This window comes from Athene noctua, unplaced genomic scaffold (assembly GCF_965140245.1).
Source record: "Athene noctua unplaced genomic scaffold, bAthNoc1.hap1.1 HAP1_HAP1_scaffold_252, whole genome shotgun sequence".
In the NCBI taxonomy this organism is placed as follows: domain Eukaryota; kingdom Metazoa; phylum Chordata; class Aves; order Strigiformes; family Strigidae; genus Athene; species Athene noctua.
In genome coordinates this window covers 56,723-79,104 of record NW_027437717.1, presented here as the reverse complement: position 1 = coordinate 79,104, position 22,382 = coordinate 56,723, and the positions used below count along the sequence as shown (strand labels likewise).

Sequence of the window (22,382 nt, the reverse complement as noted above, 5' to 3'; positions counted from 1 at the left end):
TCACATTTTCTCAAGTAATGAAAATAATAAAAAGATAATCAATAAAGTATCACCATTAAAAATGCATAGAGAGCACAATATTTTGGTAAGAAAACACCTTAATGCATCCTTCCCTGCCCAGTCAAGCTTTTGAAAGTATTGCCTCATTTCCTACCTCTTTCAGTTGCCCTATCTCATTTTTTTGCAGAAGACACCATTGGCAGGGGGAGGCAAATACGTAGAAAGTTCCTTTGCCTCATCTCCAGAAATGCTTTGCTCTTCATAGAGATGCAGCAAATCTGAAGAGCGGCGAGAGACTGGTCAGCAAGGGGAAGCACTCCCAGTTCCGCGGCCAGACCCAGCTCTGAGCCAGAGGCTGGACAGATTTCCTCCAGCTCCCAGGACCGGCAGCACGCACTGACCCGAAAGCTGGCTGCAATGGCCTGGAACTCAAACTCAGTTCATTTGTTCCAGCTGCTTTTTAACAGCCCGAGTACAAAGGTGCATTGCATCCAGGGCTGAAACAAAAGCCTCTGAATATTTATCTTTTTGTCCCAGTGTTGCTTTCATCTGTCAAGGGGGTATTTTTTCACATGAAGCCTCCCAGCTGATCCCCAAGGAAGGTTGCCAAAAAGCACGGATTAAGACTTCACAAACAACATAGGCACCTTTCAGATCCCATCAGAAGTATCCAGATTCTGGGAAAGCCCCCAGACTTGACTAGTATGTCAAACAGTCCCTGCTGACAATGACCCGAGTTGCCAGAAATCCCACAGACCCACGAGGCTCACTGCTGCCCCGGGAGCCATCACGATCCCCCCCAGCCCCTCAGAATCCCGACTACTCACCTCATAGCTGTGGTTTAATCCAACAAACACCTTCCCAATGTCCAGCTGCTCACAGCTGAAGCGGAGCCGAGGCCCTACGCCTTCCCCTTTGATGCGCAGGGGCAGCCTGGTCTCACGGCCTGCGGAGAGATTTCCACTTCAGTACAGTAATTGCCTCTGTTATCCCGGACTGTCCAGGCTGCCTCAGTGCTCCTCCCTGACTCTGGCCTGGATGGGAACAGCTCTAGGTGCTCCAGGAGGAGACACAGGACTCTTCCCTGCCCTCAGGAGATATGCCTTGGGGCTGGCTTCTAATTTCTAACCAACGCCACGGGCTGGTTTCTCATTTAGCCATCAGTTAGCGATGCTGAGTTTAAAACACAATCTGAATTTCTTCCCGTGTTCTTAGATGAGCTCTGAAATCCATTCAGTGAAGGCACAAAGCTCATGAAACAGAACTGAAGATCTAAATATGCCATCTGTACTGATGCAATCAGAGACAAGAGCACAGGAGCCGACAAGTACGAGCCCAGGCAAGGCGAAGCTCCCTGCTAACGGCGCTGTGCACGTCTGAGAGCTGCCTAGAGCAGGCAGAGCATCTCAGCACTGACACACAGCTCCATGCCTGGGGCTCCAGGGCTCACCTCCTGCAGCGGCACCTAAATACGACAGGGCTTTGTGATCTCCAGAGAGCAGCACTTGCCTGTGCCCACCATGATACCGAGAGCTCAGCTTTGTAAAGACACCTTACCTGAGGCATGCTGAACAGGTATGGAAAACCTCACTGCTGAGGTCAGAGAAGCCATGAACATACTGCTAATACACACAGCCCTTGCTGCAAAGGGAACCGAGACGGCAAGGCTTATAGCTAAACTCTAAGATGATCACTTTCTTCCATAAGAAGATGCTAAGATGACAGGGTGGGATCCTGCAGTCCGAAGGCTGTTCTGAACCACTGCAGCAGCCTCAAGTGCCTGAACCCTGGCTCCAATTTGGGCTTGGGTCTCCCTGCCATCCCATCCTACTCTGCACAGAAAGCAAGTAGCACAAGGGGAAAAGAAAGGCCCAGAAGTTGTATCTAACCTTCAGTGTAGCTTTTGTGCAGAAATATTCCTCTCTCCTTTTGTGTAATGCTCACCATTCATTAAAAATTAGGGATTGAAGGTGGATTTTTTTTTTTGATTTTTTTTTTTTTTTTAATCTGCTGCATAGTTGTTCCAGAATGTCCAAAACTACTTCCTATTGCAAAGAGCAGCCCAGGTGGGACAACACAGTGACTCGATCACAACTTGAAAAAACTCTCCCTGGGAACAGCCCTTTCAGTGATTGCTGACTTTCTGATCTTGCAACCGTGGAATGAGGACCTTTGATAATGTCCAAGCCAGAAAGGAAGAGCGTGGGAGCTTTTGTCGAATTCAACATTTTTCAAGTGGTTCCAGACAAAGCCCAGCTGACAGCAGAGATGACAGGTTGCACAGCTCAGGCATTAATTGGAAGGCTGTGTATTTCTATTTCCCAGACACCATAAGAGAGGCAGTACTGGGTGCTACCTGTCAGAAGATCACTCCACCTTGCATCACATGTGGCTTAATTTTCATTAAAAACTCGAGGTCTAAATAATCAAAGCTCTTAGGTAATGGCAAAGATTTCCAAGTGACAAGCTTTTGTCCATGATCATGCTGAGACACACATTCCCTGGCCACTGCAATCAAAAAATCAGTGGCGGTTCTTCCCCTTCTGCAGCAGGCCCTCACCCTCTCCAGGTGGTCTCTGGAAACCATCCTTTCTTCTACCCCTACGCTGAACTTAAAACTTCAGGAAATACCAGAAATGTTGCTCTTCCTCCTTCCAGGTGAACCACAGAGCGGGCTTTTCCCAAAGGAGGAGGAGCAGACTCAACTGCAGGCAGCATTCAGGAGAGCTGAGAGGGAAAAAGAGAGAGTATGTCCTCCTGCTCGCTGCGGCTTCCAGGAGCATCCAGCCTTTGCCCAAGGCCTGGCTACAGCTGGGCTGTGGCCCTGGGACGCTCCCACCGGAACACGTCCCCGAGCACACAGGCCAAGGGCATGGAGGGGCTACAGCCTTGTCCTCAGTCCCAAACCCACCCCTGGTGCTGTGGAGCGAGCACTGGGATCTCAGCAGGAATAACACAGCGGCGGGTCACAAGGTGCACAGGGTGGCGCTGCTGCCTCGCTTCCAAATAAATAGGGGTCTAGGTGGCCCAACAGCACGGGGCTCTGCTGCCAAAGGCCTTAACTTCTGCTGTTTTCTGACACTCAGTTGCTTGCTCACAGACTGTCCCCGTCCCTTGTGACTGGTTTTGAACATGATTCTCATCTGACCACATCAATAGTGTTACATGATGCAGGACAGTTCTGTCACAAGCTAAGGGACTGATCATCACGTGGGATTCTGCTGCTCCCTGCAGGAGTGGCTTAAGAAAGGGTCTTGCAAGGTGTAACCCAGTTCAGTTCTGTGTGCAGACAAACCTAAAACTGAATTTTAGGTGTCAGAGCACCCCCCTATATGCTTCCTTCCAGCACTCAAGAGCCACAGCTTTATTTGCATGAATAACTAAGAAAGTTCATTTTGAGATTCAATATTTGACGAGGGCAAATTTCAAACCACTTCTTAACTGCCAGCTTGGCAAGTTGCACAGTGCTGATTAGTTCTGTAAATCACTGCATGCAGAAGCATCTGCTTGGCAATTCAAGGAGGCACCTGCAAAAAAGTGGAGGCCAGCAAAGCCCCTTTCCAGAGGGGCATGAGATCCAGCTGCACAACTCATGGGGCTGCACTGGGAAAAGCTCCCAAGCGTTCCCAGCAAGGGACACACACCCTCTGCAAACCATCCTCCAAAGGCGTTGTGACTGGCATGCCAGTGCATGAGGAAGGCAGTCACGCTTCTTAGAGGAATCAAGAAGCAAAGGTAACTGACTCTCTAGTTAAAGATCACTGTTCTCTTCTTTAAACTCTTCTTGCACTCAGGGACCTTGACTCTGGGACAGTTTCCACCCTGATAATACAGGGGGTCAGCTCTGGTTTGTAAGGGAGGGGGCTAGGTGCATCATTTCAATGACCTCCTTGAGGTTCTCTTCCAAGGAGCCAGTGGGGGAGTTCAGTTCTCCCAAGGGTCCATCAGGACCTTTTCAAGAGCAGGCTTCTCTTTCTAAACAGATCATTTGCTCATCTCTGTTTCCTGTAACTCTCAGACCAGCTCAAGGGTTGCATGTAAGTAGTCTTCCTATTTCTCTGCAACAAAAACGCTCTCCTGGCACAACCCCTGGAGATGCCTGCAGCAAAATGATGGACACCCCCATCACAAGAGCAAAAATCCCAGAGCCAGAAGCACAGCACTGAGCGAGGAATCCCTGAGGCGCAACTTTTTAAATCGATCCTTTCCTTCCACAGCTCTAGCAGCTGCAGCTGGGAGGCAGGAAGACACTTTGTGAACACAAGCCCTGGGTAATGACTGTAGGGGGCATTTGCCAAGTAAACCCTGCACAATTACAGTATAAATAAAAAGCTGTTTTGTGACATTTGTATCCCCCAGCTTAGGGCAGTAAGTAAAGCGACAAAGCAGCTGGGTTAGTGACTTCAGCACACTCCAGAACAGGCGCCTGGCTGCTGGAGGACCACGGGCCTCACACCTCTTCCTCTCAGACAGGGAAAAACCATCACATTCCCTGGATGGAAGCCTGACAGCGCTCTCCCAGTCTTGAAAAACACCTTAAGCAGCACCACGCAGAGACAGAGAGGAAGGATGAGGTGACCCGAACCCCGCAGCCTGCTGCAGGCACTCCCTGCCCCGTGCTAGCACAGCAAAGCCATCACCTCTCCCAGGGCACAGAAGGTGCAGCTCACGTGGGCCAGAGATAACTGCTCCCAGCAAAAGACGCGACGGCACTTCTGTCAGACAGGATGAGCATAAAGCTTGCCTAGCAGACTGCTCGGACTCTGATTTCCAGGGAGGGCGCTCACCCCGCTGAGCACAGCAAGCCCTGCGCAGCGTACCCGGAGGCACCACAGACTCAGAGCCACAAGGTGACAATTCTCACGTGCTGGCCAGAGGTGTCCTTCTGCAGACAGCCCGTGCTCAGCAGGGCTCAGCCACCCAAGGTCTGGCAGTGTCGGGGTAGTGAGAGGGGATCCAGGCTCTGGAAGCACATTTGTAACTCAGCTCCTACCGCCTCAGGAGTCTGATGATGCATCCGTGTAATAAAGACTCCTCCTGGAGGCAAATGGTCTACAGGGACGTGGTGCTCGCCCACTGAAGCTGTTTAGCTCTGGAGCTCTTTGGCCTCTACAGGCACCTGGCAGCAGAGCAAATGCTGGCAAACTCACGGTATGAGAACTTATCCCTTCACTGCCTTGGTTGTTCTGGGATCAGTGACCCAGGCTTGTAGCCACACATCCTGAGGGCTGGCCTTGGACAGGAGACCGCCTGGAAACCGCAGGGGCAGTGGGCACGTGCCAGCACCCTGCTGACCACTGACCCTTCCTACCAACTAGACGAGAACCGAGGGGGCTGCAAGACTACTTGCGCCTCCACGGTGGGGAACAGAAGCAGGAGAAAGGAGCCGTACCTGAGATGTCGCAGTAGACCGTTTGTTGATAGACTCTGGCTTCTCGGGGTCTAAAGATCACGTTAACTTCAGCTGAAGAATTTGGCCAGATATCTCCCTCCTGAAACAGAAGAAGACAGCAAACCACTTAGGTTCAAATGTCACATTTCTTGTTTTCAACCACAGCCCTGTAGCCTTTATGTAGAGCATCAGTGAAGAGCAGGGAACAAGCAACACTTATCAACAAAATTTAGGGGGGTTTGGAAGCAGCTTCAAAAGAACTTTCTAAGTCTCTTACCTTTACTGGCATCTGGTAGAGGCATTTTGTTAAATTAGGGCTATAATGAAGCCACCAAACTGGCTCACGTTCCAGTGAATCCAGTAGGATTTCTCCAGAGGTGCCAGCCAGTTTAAGAAAAAGGTCCCTCTCACCTCCAAACCTTCCCATGTATCTCTGTAGCACTATGGCTACATGACGACTTTTACTCAGGTCAGGAGAGATTTAACAAATCAAAGAGAATTTCCCATTCTTAGTTACAAAGGTGCTGCCTCTTATACCCTTCACCTGTACATGCCCCTAAGTATTTAACGTACTGCGGTGAGTGGGGCACGCAGCACGAAGCAGAACGAGCCCTCCTGCCTGGGGATAGAAGAAGAACAGGCTCCTGCCCGCTGGCGGCTGCTTCTGCCCCGAGCCGTGAGCAGCCAGCCAGCACGCAGGCTCCTCCAGCTGACGGATGATCTGGGAAAGGAGTTGAGAGACAGATGCACCCTGTTTCTCTCTGCGAGGTGCACACGCTCCTGTGTCCCTGAACACAGGCTCAGAGAAGAAGAGATGGGATTTGCTTACAGCTCCACACCTCTTTCAACCAACAGGCTCTTTTCCGTGTCATGCTCTTGCTCAGGGATTTAAGTCTGGGCCATGCTACCAGTGTGTCTGCAGCTCTCTGCTGCTTCCTCGGGGTCTTCTCTCTCTGCTTCTCGCCCAGAGAGTCCTGGCACTGGCGCTCAGTCCCAGGGAGCCTTGTCGCACAGTTTCGGAGGCATGCCTGGGTTCTAAAGGCTCTCACTTCTTGCAAGTGAGACACCACTTACATCCCCTGAACCCCTAGCATTACCAATGTTCCTTGTGTGTTTGTTGACATAAATAGAGGCACCTCTGACAACTGTGATAACACTCGACAAAGGAAGGAAAATATCAGCTTATAGAAGGAGACGAACAGAGTTCTTTTTCTATCAGCAAAGCGAGGCTTTGATTCTGCATGCTGCTGGGTATCCTCGCTGCTTTGTCCAGAAGAGCCTTGAACGGAGTGGAGCCTCTGGCACTCCTGCAGCATAAATATTAAGTAACTATAATACTTCCCATCGAATTAGCCCTTATAGCTCAAAGGACAGCCCCCACAACAATGGAAGAGCTATGACATGGTGAGTTATTGGGCTGCAGCTGCAAAGAATTCCCTAAGGCACAGCCTGCTCAGAGTCAACAGAACAGAGGGAAGAACTGTGAAATAACTCACAGAAAATACTGTGAGTTATTTCTCCTGGGAAATGAAAATGGGCTGTTGAAGAGGTTCCTTGCATTCCTGCTACCCCACAGGGGAAAAAAGAACTGCTGCTTGGAAGGAAATGCTTCATTACCCACCCTTGCAGGCTACTGCTACACGCGTCCGAGCCTCGGGGCACCTCAGGAGCGAGCCCCGTGCCTGGGCGACGTGTTCTCTATAGGAGGGCAGCGGAGTCAGAGCATGGAGAGCCACCGTGGATGGTAACCAGGACAGATGTAAAACTATGCAGTGCTGTGAACATGGTATTGCAACACTTCTGGCTGAAACACTTCTGGCCTCAGACAGGCTGCAACCGGCAGGTGGCATAAAATACAGACGGTGGATGTACGATGGTACAGCACCACCACTCCTGCTGTCCTACCCTGGCTTTGCTACAGCATAAAGCACGGTGATACAGGAGGGGATGGCACACCGGGACTCACAGCTACACAAGTGATCTCTCTGCAAGAGCCCAACCGTAAATACATGGCAGATCCTATCTCTCCTCCCTCAGCCCCTAAATAATGAGGATCTGCTAGATCTCCACCAGTCGGAGTCAGAAAAAGCTGGTCTTGAAAAGCCAGGCACCAACTGCTGGTCAAATCACCTGCTTTGCTTTGCAGAGGGGGAAGGCAATCCATGGAAGGAAATCACACTCAAAGCAGTCAAAGAAAACAAGACAGAGCTGGCAACAGAAGTACTAAAATGACACTCAAAGTGCATCCTCTCAGCTCAGGGCACTTAGGAGAAAGGCAGTGCCACAGCTAACATCTGCCTCTTTCCATAAATAACAGAGCCCACAGGGAACTGTGGGATGGACCACAGCTCCCACTGGAGATGGTGCCTTCCGCCAAAAAACAAAGTGCTCTGCAGTAGCTTCTCATGTGGATGGGGACCAGCTTGGTTCCCCAGCTGAGGTGCAGGTTTGCAGCAACAAACACCACTGTCACCTCCTGGCCCAACCTCTGGATCAACAACAGTAGCACCTTCGTAACCTGGACATGTTGTCGACCACCTCCATCAGCTCAGAGTTCACACGTGGCACTGAGGAGTCACTACCAGGCAAGGACAGGACAGTGAGGACTTGTCAAGGTCAGTGTAGCAGTAAGTCCTCGTCCTCCCTCTCCTCTGGTTGCCATTTCCAAGGAGTCAGCTCCCACAGGTCTCCAATGGGACTTACAGACAAGCTGGGGCAGGGAGGATGCAGCAAACAGCAAGGACTTTGTCCCTTGGGAGCCACCTGGGCCTCTACCACAGCTGCCCCTGCTGACACATCATGTGTAGATGCAAAAATAAACCAAATTTGAGATGTGCTCAGAAAGTCAGAGCTGCGTATCAGCTTGTTTCCCACAAGCTTGGGCAACTGCTCAGAATGTTCTCATCCACATGGTAATTCCAAAATCACACCTCCTCTTTTCTGTTATTTCCATCAGCGAGTAAACCCTATACAGACTGAAGTGACCTGCTGCAGCTTCTACAGACTGCAGCACCTGAAAATACTGGCAGCTAACGGTCCACTGACATAAGGTCCCATCTCTGGGGGGCCTCTCCAGCAGATTTTACATGGCAGTGCACGAAGGGTGTCTGTCCAGGCTAAAAGTTACAGGGCTGTCACCGCAAAGAAGGTTGTGGAAGCCAGCAGCAGTAGAGTTTTAGATTCTACATTTAATAAAAGTAGAAAATGCTTACTACCATTTGATGTAAAGACACCCATATGCCAGGGGGAAAGACAGGCATGAGCAAAAGTGAATGTGAAATTGATTGTTCCATCAATAATGGAATTCATGGAAATCAAAAGGTTGATAATGCTGGACAAAACAGAAGGGGAGAGACTCATGTGGTAGCCCACTTATAGTCAGTCCTAGAGCAACCTGTGTAACATTCCATTCAGGAAAGGTTTCCCCTCGAGACTTGAGGCCAGGCTACACTTTATGTCTGTATGTCACTACATGGAGCGCCAGGACTCGGCGCTGTGGGCAGCCAGACTTCTGGACCTCACCTCAAAGCATTCAGGAGCTTAAGAGCAGGTTAAGCTACTTGTAGAGACAGTCTGACTGTAAAGCAGCAGGAGCCCTGCGGCACACTCCAAAATCAGCTCTGACACACCACAGGCTGGTCTTAATGCTCAGCTGATCAGCTCCCTCTCTCTACAACATTCCCACTGCTCTGACACAATCTCTTGGTCACATCATGCTGCTGTCAGCTACAGTGGTGTGAAACTGCCGCTGTGCCAACATTGGTGGCTCTCAGCCTTATATGGGATATAGGAACAACTAAGAAGAGGAGATGATCCCCTTCCTTGAAAAAAAAAATTAAAAAATTAGTTTCACCTATTTTAAAAGGAAGAAGAGGTTGAGATTATCCTAGGTTTTACTCCAAGATGAAAAGGGATTTTACATTGCTCGGACAGTGGGCATTCTTCATCTCAGACCATGCAAATACTCAGAACCAGGGATCTGGCCGATTGCAGGATATGGGGTTTTGCTTGCATAAACAGAAGAGGCAATAAAATGTCTGTACCTATGCGCCATGAAACTCAGGAAGTCCGTTTAAACCTGCCAGCCTTGTGTCCAGGCTCACAGATGACACTGGAAGGGAGATTGAGCCGTGGTATCCATCCAGGTTATATGAAGAGATTGGTATCTCTCTGATCAAACTTGGGTTGAACTTGGCCTCCTTTCCACAGAGGATCATTTCATTCCTCAGGTCAATATGTGAACTGAGAGCGCTCTAATGTCCTTTGTTAATCCCCACACACTATGTGTAAGCTGTGCCCTCACTCATCGTTATTGATGGCTCTCAACAGTGTAAGGACACTTACCAAGCGCCCTTAATTTATAGCCCTTGCAGCAGAGCTCAGCTTTAGGCAGCCTCTCGCTCTGCCAGGAGCCCACAGAGATGCTTTTTCCAACAAGCTCTCGCAGCCTCCCTAGAAACCTGGTGTTATCTCTTGGCCCATCAAGCCAGCTGACACAGGGACCTGCCAAGTGACCTCAGCCAGGGAGGAGAAGGAAGGGAGGTTCTCAGCTATCACTTACCATTGGCTCAAGGCTGAACACATCGTCGGAGAAAAGCATGGAGTCTCCTTGCACTTTTGCCCGCTGGTTCTGGAAGGGGCGGGAGAGAAGGGGAAGGTGTTCTCCAAGAGCAGAGTCCACCCTGCACTCCCTCAGACAACGGTCCATCTTGCCCCCTTTCCACCTCTGCAGCCTGCAGCCACGGGGAGAGACAAACCAAGCAGATAATTTAATGAGCAACATATTTGCAGAGACTCGTGTGAGCGCAGGGGCAGCAAAGCGCTCGGGGAGGATCAGCAGCAGCTCAGCGAGGGGCTGACCCCAAGCCACGGGGTCCCCCATGGGTCAGATTATCACTTGCTGGCCGCCACCACGGCACGCAGGTTTACTCCACGCTTACAAGCTCAGAAGAGGTTTCTGAAAGCCAGCAGCCCTCGAGAGCCTCCTGGCTCAAAGCCTCTGCCACAACTGATGGAGAATCCACCGACCACCCCAACTGGCTTTTCCTACCACAGAGCTGCCTGGGGGAGCCAGATCAAGACGAAGGAGCACCCACTGCAGGGCTTCACTGGCAGAGGGAGACACAGCTGGGTTTCAGCTGCAGGCTACTGGCATCACTCCTTTTTCCTTCCCCTTTGGACCTGCAGGGGTAAGCAAGCTAAATGTGCTCTCTGTGCCCTATACCACTTCTCACCAGAGGATCCCAGAGCACTGTAAAAGCAAACCAATGAATTCAGGCATTGCATCACTTCGGTGACACCAATGTCTATATGTGCATGGAAACAGAGGCCCTGAGAGGGGAAGGCACTTTTCCTGGCATCACCCACTAAAGAAGTCTGGACCAGCATCTCTGAATCCAAACCCTTGCGTCTGGCCTTGAACCACCTTATCTTTTTCCTCTTTTTGGCCATCTCTGTAGGGCTATGACGCAGTTCATCTCTCCCTTACTTGGCAGCTGTAGCAGAAATCATTCTAGAGTTTAAAGATCACAACCAAGAGATAAGGGAGCACTGCTACAGAGCAGTTGCTTCCTAGCTGGCATATCGCTGTCCCCTCTGCACACTCCAGTCCCCGGCCATGAAGAACCAGCAGGTGACAACTCTGGGGGGATGAGTGGAAGGCTCCATGTGTAGCAGCAGATCAAGGCAATGTAGTAAAACCAGGATAGCAATCATCACCCAGCTAAATTCAAATACAGTTCCAACGGAAATACGGTCACGGATGTTACTAGCTGTACACAGACAGAGCCTGGGGCAAAGGCTGGCACCAGCACCAAAAGCACTTGCTTTGGCTCGCCCCCCCTGGAGTGCAGTGGGGAATGTTTCTCCACGGCTGACCTACAGCTCTGCGCGTGAGGAGGGCTTCCCGCCTCCGATAAGCAACCCCCAGCTCAACCTCCATCAGCGGACAATAATTCCACCATTACATCCCAGAAAGTCCTACAGGAGGGAGACACAGCAAACCCCTGGATACACCACCTAAGGATCCAGGTCTTCTGGGGTCACAGCCCAGAGCAGGGTCCTGCACTGCCTCCTCTCATGGAAAAAGTCCTCTCTGCTCTGAGATCTCTAAAGCTTCTCTAGCAGCAGGACAGTGGCCCTGGAGCTATGACCATCCCTGGGATTGCAAGGAGGAAGAACAGAACGTCCTGGTCAGACTCAGGACATAAACTGGCATGAGATCAAATGTAATTGGAAATGAATCAGGTTGAAGTGAACTGTGGGGAAGCCCGGTTGCTTCTGAGGGGAAAGAGGATCACTCAGGGTCCAATCTGAGACAGGCAGGTGAGGAGAGAGCGGTAAAGGAAGGGTCCAGGCAAGTGCCCAGAGAAGGCAATGAGGTTTTCTTTTAACACATTCAGCTTGCATGGAAGTCACACACTGTGTAATTAAAAATAGAGAACAGTGAAAAACTAGTTTTGGCCTTCAAGGCATTTCTGACCTAATTATGTTGAACTTTATTGGCTCAGAAGCCTTTAAAAAGTGCTCCAGTTTAAGGCACTTTCCTGATCAGCTGTGAGCTAACTCCTATACACCTACATCCACGCAAGTCTGGAAAGTCCCACAAGGATTCCCTTAATCACCCAAACTTTTAAGTGTCATTTCCAGTTCATCCCCCCGGGCTATAAGTGTGTCTCTGCTGCCTGAAAGGGGAATGTCAAAGCTTCACCACAGACACCCTTGGAAGAACCTGCCCCATCTCTCAGCACCATGAAGACACAGGCTGCTGCAGCCCAAACGCGCTCTGTCCCGTGCTGCCCTGCCTTCCCTGCAGAACCCTTCACCTCCAAATTCTCCCCAGTCTCTGAGGAAGGGTAGAAACACCTCGTTGTGCTGGAAACCGGGACAGTGCAAGGCAATTCAACATCCTACAGCAGGACGGCCTCAACTTGCTGGGCCAACACAGCACCTGACCCTGCACATTCCTGGAGAAGGAGCCTGCCACCTTATCAAAGCTGGAGTGGAAGAAGCTGCAGTGAATATCACAACAGTTATGCTACCTGCAGCTATGTTAAGTGCTGCTACTCAGTGCAGTCCCAGGGAACGAGTGCTGACACTTTCCTCAGCCTCATGGACCCCCCATAACCCAGGGGTCTCTGGATATCAGTGGTTTGGGGCTCCCTAAAATGCAAATTTGCTCTCTGAGGGAATCCAGTCACTGCAATCAACCTTTCCTCCACAAAACACCATCCTCAGCTGGACCATGGATGGAGCTGGAATGCGAGGCACTGAGCTCCATTACCCTAAAGCCCAGGGACACCTAACCTGATGCCATAGATGGTTTACTTGCCCTAAACCATTCAATGCACCACACCTCTTGAGGCCACATGTTAGTTTTACCCTTGGGCAGTGTATCTTACTGAAATGAATCTTTCAAACGAACCTCAGCCTCTGATGATCCTCCTCTTCCTGAGTTGAAAAAGCCTTCCACTGGAAGTGAACCTTGATTTCACTCCGATTGTGAATGACTACAGATCTGTGGTTTGACAGTGTGAGGTAAGTCTTCTCAACTGTCAGGGAGCTCCTGGCCAGACCGATGTTGACATCTACAGCTGCCCCAGAGAGGCTTGTGTGAATATCTTCACCTGGAAAAAAGCACAGGGGAGTCTTTGCTCATCTCACTTGCTGATGGAAGTACGAGGAACAAAGCAAACCACCAGTAACAGAATAAACTCTTACAGCTTTTAGCTGTATTGGCAGTTCCACAGATCAGCACACTCATCACATCCTGACAGTTGCCCATGTACAGAATGAGGATGGCACCACCGTCAGCACCTTATTTCTGGGTGCATTTGTAGAGATCTATCCCCAAGGTGACAGTATTTACAGTGAGATTTTTCCGATGTGCCCAGGTGGCCTTTGGGTTGCCATCCCACTCGAGTCATAGAGAATTCTGCATCCAAGTCATTCAGGTGACTCTGAGGAGTCCCACCTCAGTCAGGGCTTGCCCAGCGTTGTGTCTCTCCTGATCCCTTGTTGCTGACACCCAAAGATGTCTGGGGGCACGCAGGCAGGAAAGGGAGGTTCAGAGGAACAAGTGACAGCCCAGGGCAGGATGGGACACAGAAGAGAGCTTCACTGTGTTGCAGAAGCAGCGCCCTCACTTGCTGTGGGTTTGTGAACACGTGTCAAGAAGAGACTGGTGGGGCACGGCCCACCCCGACCTGCCCATTACAGCCCTGCAAGCCCATTTCCTCAGCCAGGACCCTGCTGCTTATGCCCGAGTCTGCAAGTCTACGCTGCGTCTTCCCAAGCCGTTCAACGACCAGAGCGAGGGCATCTTTGCTTTCCACCTCAGAGCCCGCTGAAGAGGAGAGTGTCCCTGGCTGTGCACATCAACTGACCAACGACTGGGGCCTTGCTGGAGGACCTGCCAGCACGTCACCCTCCCAAACAGACTCCCAAAGGCTCCCTCCTTTCCAGAGTTTTCAAACCTTCCTTCTTCCCAGCCAAGTAACTCCGGGCAGTCAACTGAGATCAAACTTCAGTACCAAGCTCACTCTTCCTCTTGCAGGCAAGTGTTTCCCAGGTGAGACTCAAACAGCCAACATCAGACATGCTCTCTAGAAACGGCATTTCTGTGGAGTGGCGCTTAAAGCCTCAGAGCCAGCCCCAACGGACAAGTGCAGCAGCCTGGCCGTAGCCTGGAGAGCATCCCTCTGCAAAGGCAGAGCCTCCTCCTCTCTGCACAGGTCACAGCAAGGCAGCCAGCCAATGGACCTGCCTTTAAAGCGCTACCGTGCAACAACACAGGGAGAGCGCTGGATGTGTGCTGGGTGCACTCCTGAAATCCGAAGCCAGACACAACACAGCAGAATCACATTCATTCCAGGGAAAAAAAAAAAAAAAAAAAAGGAGCCCCCTCTTTTGGGGGGGCACTGGGGATTGACTCACCCTTAACCACTAGTTCTCCAGAGTCATTCACTCATCTCCACACACAAAGAACCCAGCCTTCATGCCTGTATAGCCTCAATTTCTCCGCTCTTAAGGGAGTATGGAGTGGTAGGGATTTGTGGTCAGAGATGAGAGTTATGCTGCAAGGACAGCAGCAATGTTTACAGTGACTTGACAATCTGCTTTCTATAATGGACAACTTGGCATACAGAAATGACTGATGTTCAGGAGAGTTACAGAGGCGGGTATGCTTTATGAGCACTGCCTCTCCCTCCACTGAATCCTTGGCATATATTGGCAAGCAAAGGAGCCAGGAGCCAAGAAATGGGAGACATGCACAGTGCCTCGAGCTTGGGTTTATGGAAACACGAGCCAGCGCTCTACAACGATCAAGATGACAAACTACTGCAAAATAAACACCATGAAAATTATCATCGTCTCCCTGCCTAAACCCATGGCCACGTGCGTCTCGAAATACTGGGTATAGTTCTGATCTCAAAAAAACAAGCTGAAGCATCTCAAGCTAAATAGAGAAGGACAGAAAGAACAATTTAAAGTATGAAGCAGCTTTTATAAGAAGATTGACTATGACTCCTCATCCTAGAAATCATACGGGCAATAGATGGGAGAGGTTTGTAAAAGCATGGATGGCCTGGGAAATGTGAATAAGGAAAAAATTGTCACTATTTGTCATAAAACAGGAACCTGAGGGCCTGAAATAATGTTATTAGACAGAAATTACACAAAAGTGGCAGTACTTTTCCAGGGAGTATTCCTTCCTTTGGAACACACTGCCACAGGAGGCTGTAGAGGCTAACAGCTGCAAATCCAGGGAGAAACCGGACAAATTCTTAGAAGATAAAGGCATCAGAAGCTATTCAACAGAGATGAGAATAAAGCCTCCAGCACAGAAAAATGCTAACTCCGGAGCCCGCGAGGGAGAAAGCATGTGCACCGCCTGTTTCTACACAATTTGCTAAACATCCCCTACTGCTGCTCTCGCGGGGAGTTGCTGGGGATGCAGTCACCCTTGCGCTCCTGGCTGCAGGCACTGAGGACTCTTCTGAAGGCTGGAGGGTTTGCCGGAGCACCTTCTACCACCGAGAGCATTTGGCATCGTGCTGAATATAGACACCCACAAATCGCCGGGTCCAGGAGAGTGCGCACAGCTGCCAGCGAGCCAGGAGGAAGCCACGGATCTGTCTGCCAGGCCCATGAGCTGACACGGAGAGCGGACCGGCCAGGGTCGGCCACGGGCGGCTGCAGGCTTCATGTCTTGGGTGTCAAATCAGATATGACGTTTCATTTAAGACTCTTGGCTGTTTTTCAATAAACCCCTCTGTACTGTAACAGCGACATAGCACTAGGCATTTCACTTGGCAGGGCAGTGTCCATGGCGTGTGGTTTGGGATGCTTGGCTGCCATGAAAGCGCATCTACTGAATCTAGATGTGTCTGCCCTATCATTATTTACACAACGTGATCTTATTGCAGACTGTCAACTCTCTCATTCTTACATGCTTTTGATACATTTCCTACAGGTGGCAGGACACAGCTTTCACTCTGCAACCTGAACAAAGCAATGCCTGAACTTGAAATTAAACGCTAGACTTTTTACAGAGCAGCAGAACAGATGCTTCGGGTTGTGCACTCCTGAGTGGTGCTCTTTGACACAGCAGAAACACCTCTGTGTTTTATCCCAGCATCCATCCACATGGCTACAGACACAGGTATCAGCACACCACGATAACTTTTCACTATCTTGAAGTGAGAAATCTGTGGGACTCCTGTTGTGCAGGAAAACAGACAAAGAGAGAATTTACAGAAGAGCTAAAGCATCTTTCTGAATTCTTCTAATACTACACAAGCATCCTGGTACAAGAGGGAGTAATTTTCAGAGCAGTACAAACTGATCTTGAACAGAAAGGATAGATGAGCAAGCCCTTGAACAAGATTTCAAAACAAATTTCAGGTTTGATGAAGAACACGTTCCTAGTGTCCAAGAGCTGGTACTTTCCTTCATTGATTACTGCTCTAAACATTGGGAAGCTGGTAGCCAGATCGATTAGACTGAAGAGAAACAAAACAGCACCCTGATGCATTTTGTCTTCGCCACGACATATTCTTCCTCTATCCCTGGGTTTCTCTCTGAGATTCTCTCTCTGAATTTGGATTGAAAATCTTTTAGGAGTGAATGACAGTCACATTTGGAATATTTAGGTAGCATGGAAAGCAAGTGTAATTTCATTTGCCCAGTCTGTCAGAAGACAGTGCCTTCCTGCTGCTGCTTTTTCACTGAAAATACAAGCAAGCAATGAAAGGAGAGCTCTTCACTCAAAAGGATGTGACTGTACCCCCATATCGACCTATGAGAAGTAATTCTTTTGCTCCTGCTATCATACCCAGCTGCCTCCACTGCCGGCATATTCTTGTTTTTCAAGCAGTGTGCAGAGGTCTCCGTTACCGCTTCACCGCCGGAGAAGCGAGTCACCTCACCAGGCCGAGCGATCTCTGGAAAGCTGGAGAAGTCACCTACAGCCTGATCCAGCCGCCCCACCATGTGCCTTTTGCTGCGTCTCCCACAGAGCTACCACCAGATCAGAGTCAGGAGCGCTCCTCTGAGCTGTTTCGCTCTTGGGAAGCTGATGGCTTCACCTACAGGATGCGCCGAGTCTCCGCCGGCCTGAGAAAGGCGTCTGTCCGTCCCCACGCCTGTATCTCCAGCCCCAGAGCGAAGCATGGAGCAGCGACAGTCATTTGCAAGTGCTTCTCCGAGGCGGTGTTCAGGAGCTGCCTTCAGACATCATTAAACCATCACGTTATTTACTCCAGACCTCCTTTATAAACCTCACCACTAAAAAACTGCTGCTGGCAACACAGGTGTCTCTAAAGAACCACTCCCAGGCTACAACGAAGCTCAGAGCATCCTCCTCATGACCGTGCCCACAGTTGTTGCTGTAACGGCCAGAGTCCCCAGTGTGGCCCCGGCCTCAGCAAAGCACCCACTGAGCCCACGCAGCACAGTGAAAGCAGAGGGTCTCTACCCCAGAGGCCCTGCAAGGAGCCATAAGACAACAGATGGGGATGAAAAGGGAGGTGGAAAGCAGTGACCAGGCAGCAGTGCTCCACAGGACAGGCTGCAGGCTCTTCAGACAGCTCTCCTGCACGCTGAGCCATCTCCCTGCAGTCAGGCTCCCGCTGTGCATCCTTCTGTGACCGAGCACCCACCGCATTCCCCAGCACCCCTCTGCACTGTGCTTAGCAAGAACTGTTTGCCTGGTTCCAGGATGAAATACTCCGGCACAGGAATATCCAGAAGCCAGCACGGAGGCTTTGTCCTGCCCAGCATGAAGGAGCTTTGCAGAATGTTTTGAAAAGGACGATGAAACCGTCAGAGGATGGAAGACCACTGCCGCGTACCCAGGATGCCGCAGGCTATTTTTAATCGTTATTGCTACCACAGTAACGACACGCTGGGGTACCCGACTGGCTGAAACATTGCTTTTGGCCATGGAGAAAATGGTGCAGGAACTTTCATTCTGATTGCCTGGCAAAGACATGCTCAATAGACCACCTAATAAATCAGTCACCCTTCAAGCTGTGCTTCTGCTTCTCAGCAGATGCTGATCGATCCACAAGGAAAGGAGGCTAATGAATGTTCAGTTCTGTCCTGAAACACCTCCACCGGTAATGACACTTAGAACACGTCAGTGATTTCCACTGATGATAAGAGTAGACAAGCTGTGGTCAAGGATGACCTGCAGAGAGATGAAAACCACATTCTTCCAGAAATCTTTCACGTGCTAAAAATGGGGGATGCAGCGTCACGCAGATGTCTGTTTCTGTGCATGCCTGAGGATGAACAAAACAGCCAGAAGGAGATTTCTAACTTCCAAGCCACCCTCCTAGTACATACATCCCAGTCTGTGCTCACGCAGTCAGCTCCATGGGTTGCTGGAGCAGGGGTTTTCTTCAGAGGGGTGTTATGTAGTTGTGGAGCTACAAAGCTGTGCAAAGAAACCTCAAGCAAATGAAGCACAAACTTCATTCCCCTTCATCTACCCTCAAAGTGACAAATCAGCTCTCCTGAAACACAAGGCCCTGGAGAGGGGCCATACTCTGCAAGGAGCAGAACAACCTTACCAAAAACAGCATGAGAAAAATTCATTATTACAAGCAGCTCTAGGAAAGGGGAAACAAAGACAGGAAACAGTTGTTACCTATTACCTGTTTTGATAGAGACAAACACTCTGGAGACCAACTAGACTCACCCATCAATCTAAGTGATTTGAACTATAAGAGCATATAACCAATCGGCTGTATAAAGTATTAGTTACCAACCCTCCGTCTGTTGCAGTGCTGCTACTGTTAGGATGCAAAGTCAACATATAATTGCACAAACTCCTATTTACACCTTTTTTGCCTACAATATACGACTCCCTCCACTCACTTTGAAGCAGATGTACGAGAACATAAAAGTCTGACAGAAACCAGCCATACTGCTGGGAATTCTCACAAGAGAAGGAAAAAAAAGCACAACATGCACTCACCACCTACAACAGGCGGAAAGAAAAATCCCCTTGCAAAGTTTTTTAATGCCTCATAGCCCAAGGAAAATCTAGAGAAGCCTCTTGTACAGCATCAGTCTGGCTTACACCTTAGGATCTAACATGGGAAACAAGATCTTCTTTAAAAACTCACAGAATAATGTCAGTTTCTAACCATCTGCCAGCACTAAACACAAAATAAAAAATAATTGCAGCAGTTAGAGCACTATAGGGAAGCTTTGGATTCAAAAGGGGCTGTTGCTTAGGAAGCGGAAGATTTCCCCACCTCTTAGCACCTGTAAGCAGCTACCGTAAATCTTCCTGGTGTGGAAGGAACGGAGAAGTGCATGAAGATGAACAGCTGCAGACTGGAGTGGCAGTGGCACACAGCGGTGGGCGTCAGAAGCTCACGGTCTGTTGCCATGAATTTAGCTCAACAGTAGCTTAACGCTACTCACAGAAGCACCAGAGCCCCTGTAAACACTGGCACAAGACTAAGATTAAAGCCAGAAACTGGTTTTAGTATTCCCACCCTGGTATCCTGCACAATACAGGGACGAGTCAAGGATGTACTGAGGTAGGGAGTTTGCTCAGACAAGTACTGAGCCTCCTCCATTCCGGCTGCAGTCAGTTCAAATTGAGAACACTCAGCAACTTGTCTGAGCGATCTCAGGAACAGAAAATGCAGCACAACAAGGGCTAAACCTCAGTTAAACCCTGCTGCCTGTCCACATGCATCAGTGAATTTACAAAGGAGAAAAAAGAGGAAGGAAAAGACTTGGTCTACAGACTAAATCAATAGGATTTTCATTTCATTTTCAAACGAGTTCCTAGAACTCAGTGACTGCAATGCCAGCCTTGCAAGACAGATGACAAGACCCTTGGTCGAAAGGGGGTTCTTAGAGGAAAGAGAACAGAGCTCTGCAAAGGTGGTTGCTTTCTCCAAAGCCAAACCACAGATGACTATCACAACAAGGCAGTGTTTTCTCAGATGCTTTATCCTCGTGGTAGCTGAGATGTTCAGAGGTGCTGGCACGTCCACGCTACCATTACTTGTTCAGCCTCAAACAGCAATAAACAGCCAGGGCTGGGATTTCGTGAGTGTCCTGCATGTGTACAGTGACCACTAACACAGCGCCAAGCCCCTGCATGGGTGGCCTCGTTACCGAAGTAAGCCTGCTCAGCCAAGGAAAAGGATTCAGCATCCCAACACGTTTACGTTCCCAGATGGAGTATGAGCTGGACTTTTTCACACCCAGACCCATGTACATGGGGGAAATGGAGGAGTTGGGACATGTAAAGCAGTGAAGATCAAATTTTCACTGTAAATCATTATGCTCTTAGCAGCAAAGACATTTTCTTCACACTCACCTGTAAAGTTTGTAGCAACACAATTACCACCACGCGGACAGCCTGTCCAGGGGACAGCACCTGCACTCCTAACCAGGACAGTGTAAAGGAGGCACAATTCTAATCAGCCAAATAGCAGGCAAAGGGAAGAGCTTCGTGTCTCCTTAAGCAATGCTAGGGACAGATTTGAATTAAAATTAAAGCCAGGCAACACGCACCTGATCCTGCATCAGTCACACTAAAACCAGTGGGATTCACTGAGAACTACTGCCACTTGTGAGCAAGTCCATACAGACACACAGTAAGGCAAGGAAAACGCCTCCCAACACCCTACACTGATATTTTGCTCTTAGTGCCTCCGCTTCATAAGAAACAGTCTGTTGGCAACTCTGAAAGAGCAGCCCAGCTGCTTTTTGTATGCGAGTCGCAGGGAGTCTGACAGCGCAGGACAAAGCAGCCAGGGCTCTCCCCGCCAGGCTGGGTAACACGGTCTGGTGCTCTGCACTACGCCTAAAACAAGCGGCTTTTAAGACCGATTGATTAAATGCTTTGGTTTCACTTCAGCAATTAATCTCAGCAGCCTTTTACTTCTTTGTATGCTGCAAAGTGTGAGAAATAATCCCTTAATTATTCCTTGCTCTCCTTCTCAGTCTGTGGTTTATTAAAAAATAACTGCAGCGCCGTATTGACAGGCAGGAACAAATCCTGCCTTCATCTCCCAGGCAGCTGCACCATGTTACGGGGAGGTTGCCCACCCCAGAGCCAGCAGATAGTTTGGTCCCCGTGGCCTGTCCATGAAAATCACTTTGGCAAAGATTACCCATGGAGGGATCAGGTGTTAAGAACAAGGCTCAGGTTTTCCAAGCAAGCTGTGAAGATCCCGGCCCTGGATTCTTCAATTGCACTTTCCATTTCACATGGTATAAACCCCACCGCCCTGTTAGCCCTCATCCAACCCAGGAAAAGATCTATCCCTCTGAAGTTTATCCTATAGGTTCCCTAAACGCATACAAATGAGGCACCTTTTGTCGTTCTCTGAAATGTCAGTTGTTCTGTCAAGAAAGTGTTACCCAAACCAATGAGCTTCTCTGAGTGAGCATAAATTTTCTGTGAATGTGTCATTGACTGAAAAATATTAAACAAAGCTGTGATAACTCAGAAGGCTGCAAAGAGCATTTGGAAGACATAAGAGAATTTACAGAACTTCTACAAACTCAAGACAATAAAACGCTCATTGCTGGGCTAAAGCATCGCAGTCGCACCTAGGTGAGGACATCACACTTCCCAGGAATGAAGTTCAGGAACAGGGACAAAACAAACCTCTCTTTCAGGCAAGAGAAAATGCACACCAAATGCGTTCAGGCAACTGAAGAAGTGTTTTGAACAGCATCACGAGATACCTCTGCTGAACCAAGGCAGACAGAAGCCTTTTAACATCACACCTTTTCTTGAGTTTTTCCCACCTACTCTTAAAGTGACACTATTTGTCACTTTTTCCCCGAGGTAAAGGACAGGGGAGGTACACCTGGAGAGGGAATTAAGGTGGCTGCAACATCGGGCAATGATGGTAGATGACTGTCATGGGGCGTGCTGGGGGGAGAACACCGTGCTGACAGCAGGGATGGACCAGCACACAGCCACACAGGACACACAGAACAGGCTCAGCCTTTGCCCTTTAACTGCTCCCTTCTAAGCACTGAGACGTGCAGAGGTTTTGAAAGAAAAACTTTTAGAAGTAGTTTGCAAAGCAAGTTTAACGTTATTCTGCCTAGAAGGGGCTCTGTTCTGAAGGATGCAGAGAGCGTGCACCACGCAGTGCCCAGCACTTACCTGTGTCATAGTGAACTACCAGGGAACCGGAATGATCCCCGGTCTTCAGCGGGTGAAACTCCACTGTCACTTGCACGGCATCACCAATCCCAAGAGTCCCGATGGAGGGATCCACAGAGAAGGGGCTGCAACACAGAGAAAGAGACACATCAGGGCTATTGTGGGCGATCCGGGGACTACACTCCTTTTGCAGCCTACTCCACTTCAGCTCATTGGGCAAGCAGGAAGCAAACAAACCACAGCCAGCAGAAAAAACAGAACATAGAGGATCAGAAATGGCGCTACAGACTCTCACTTCTGAAGAGATCCGGCTCTCCGAACATCCTGTGG

At 49.6% G+C, this 22,382-nt stretch overlaps 1 protein-coding gene across 1 annotated transcript in view; it reads right to left on the bottom strand.

The window, feature by feature from the left end:
- LOC141955455 (hydrocephalus-inducing protein homolog) overlaps positions 1-22,382 on the bottom strand; it is a 96,324-nt gene that overhangs the window by 51,501 nt on the left and 22,441 nt on the right. The window contains 5 exon segments of the mRNA XM_074895223.1: positions 828-946; positions 5,393-5,492; positions 9,954-10,125; positions 12,816-13,017; positions 22,053-22,177. Coding sequence (XP_074751324.1) covers positions 828-946; positions 5,393-5,492; positions 9,954-10,125; positions 12,816-13,017; positions 22,053-22,177 — 718 coding nt within the window.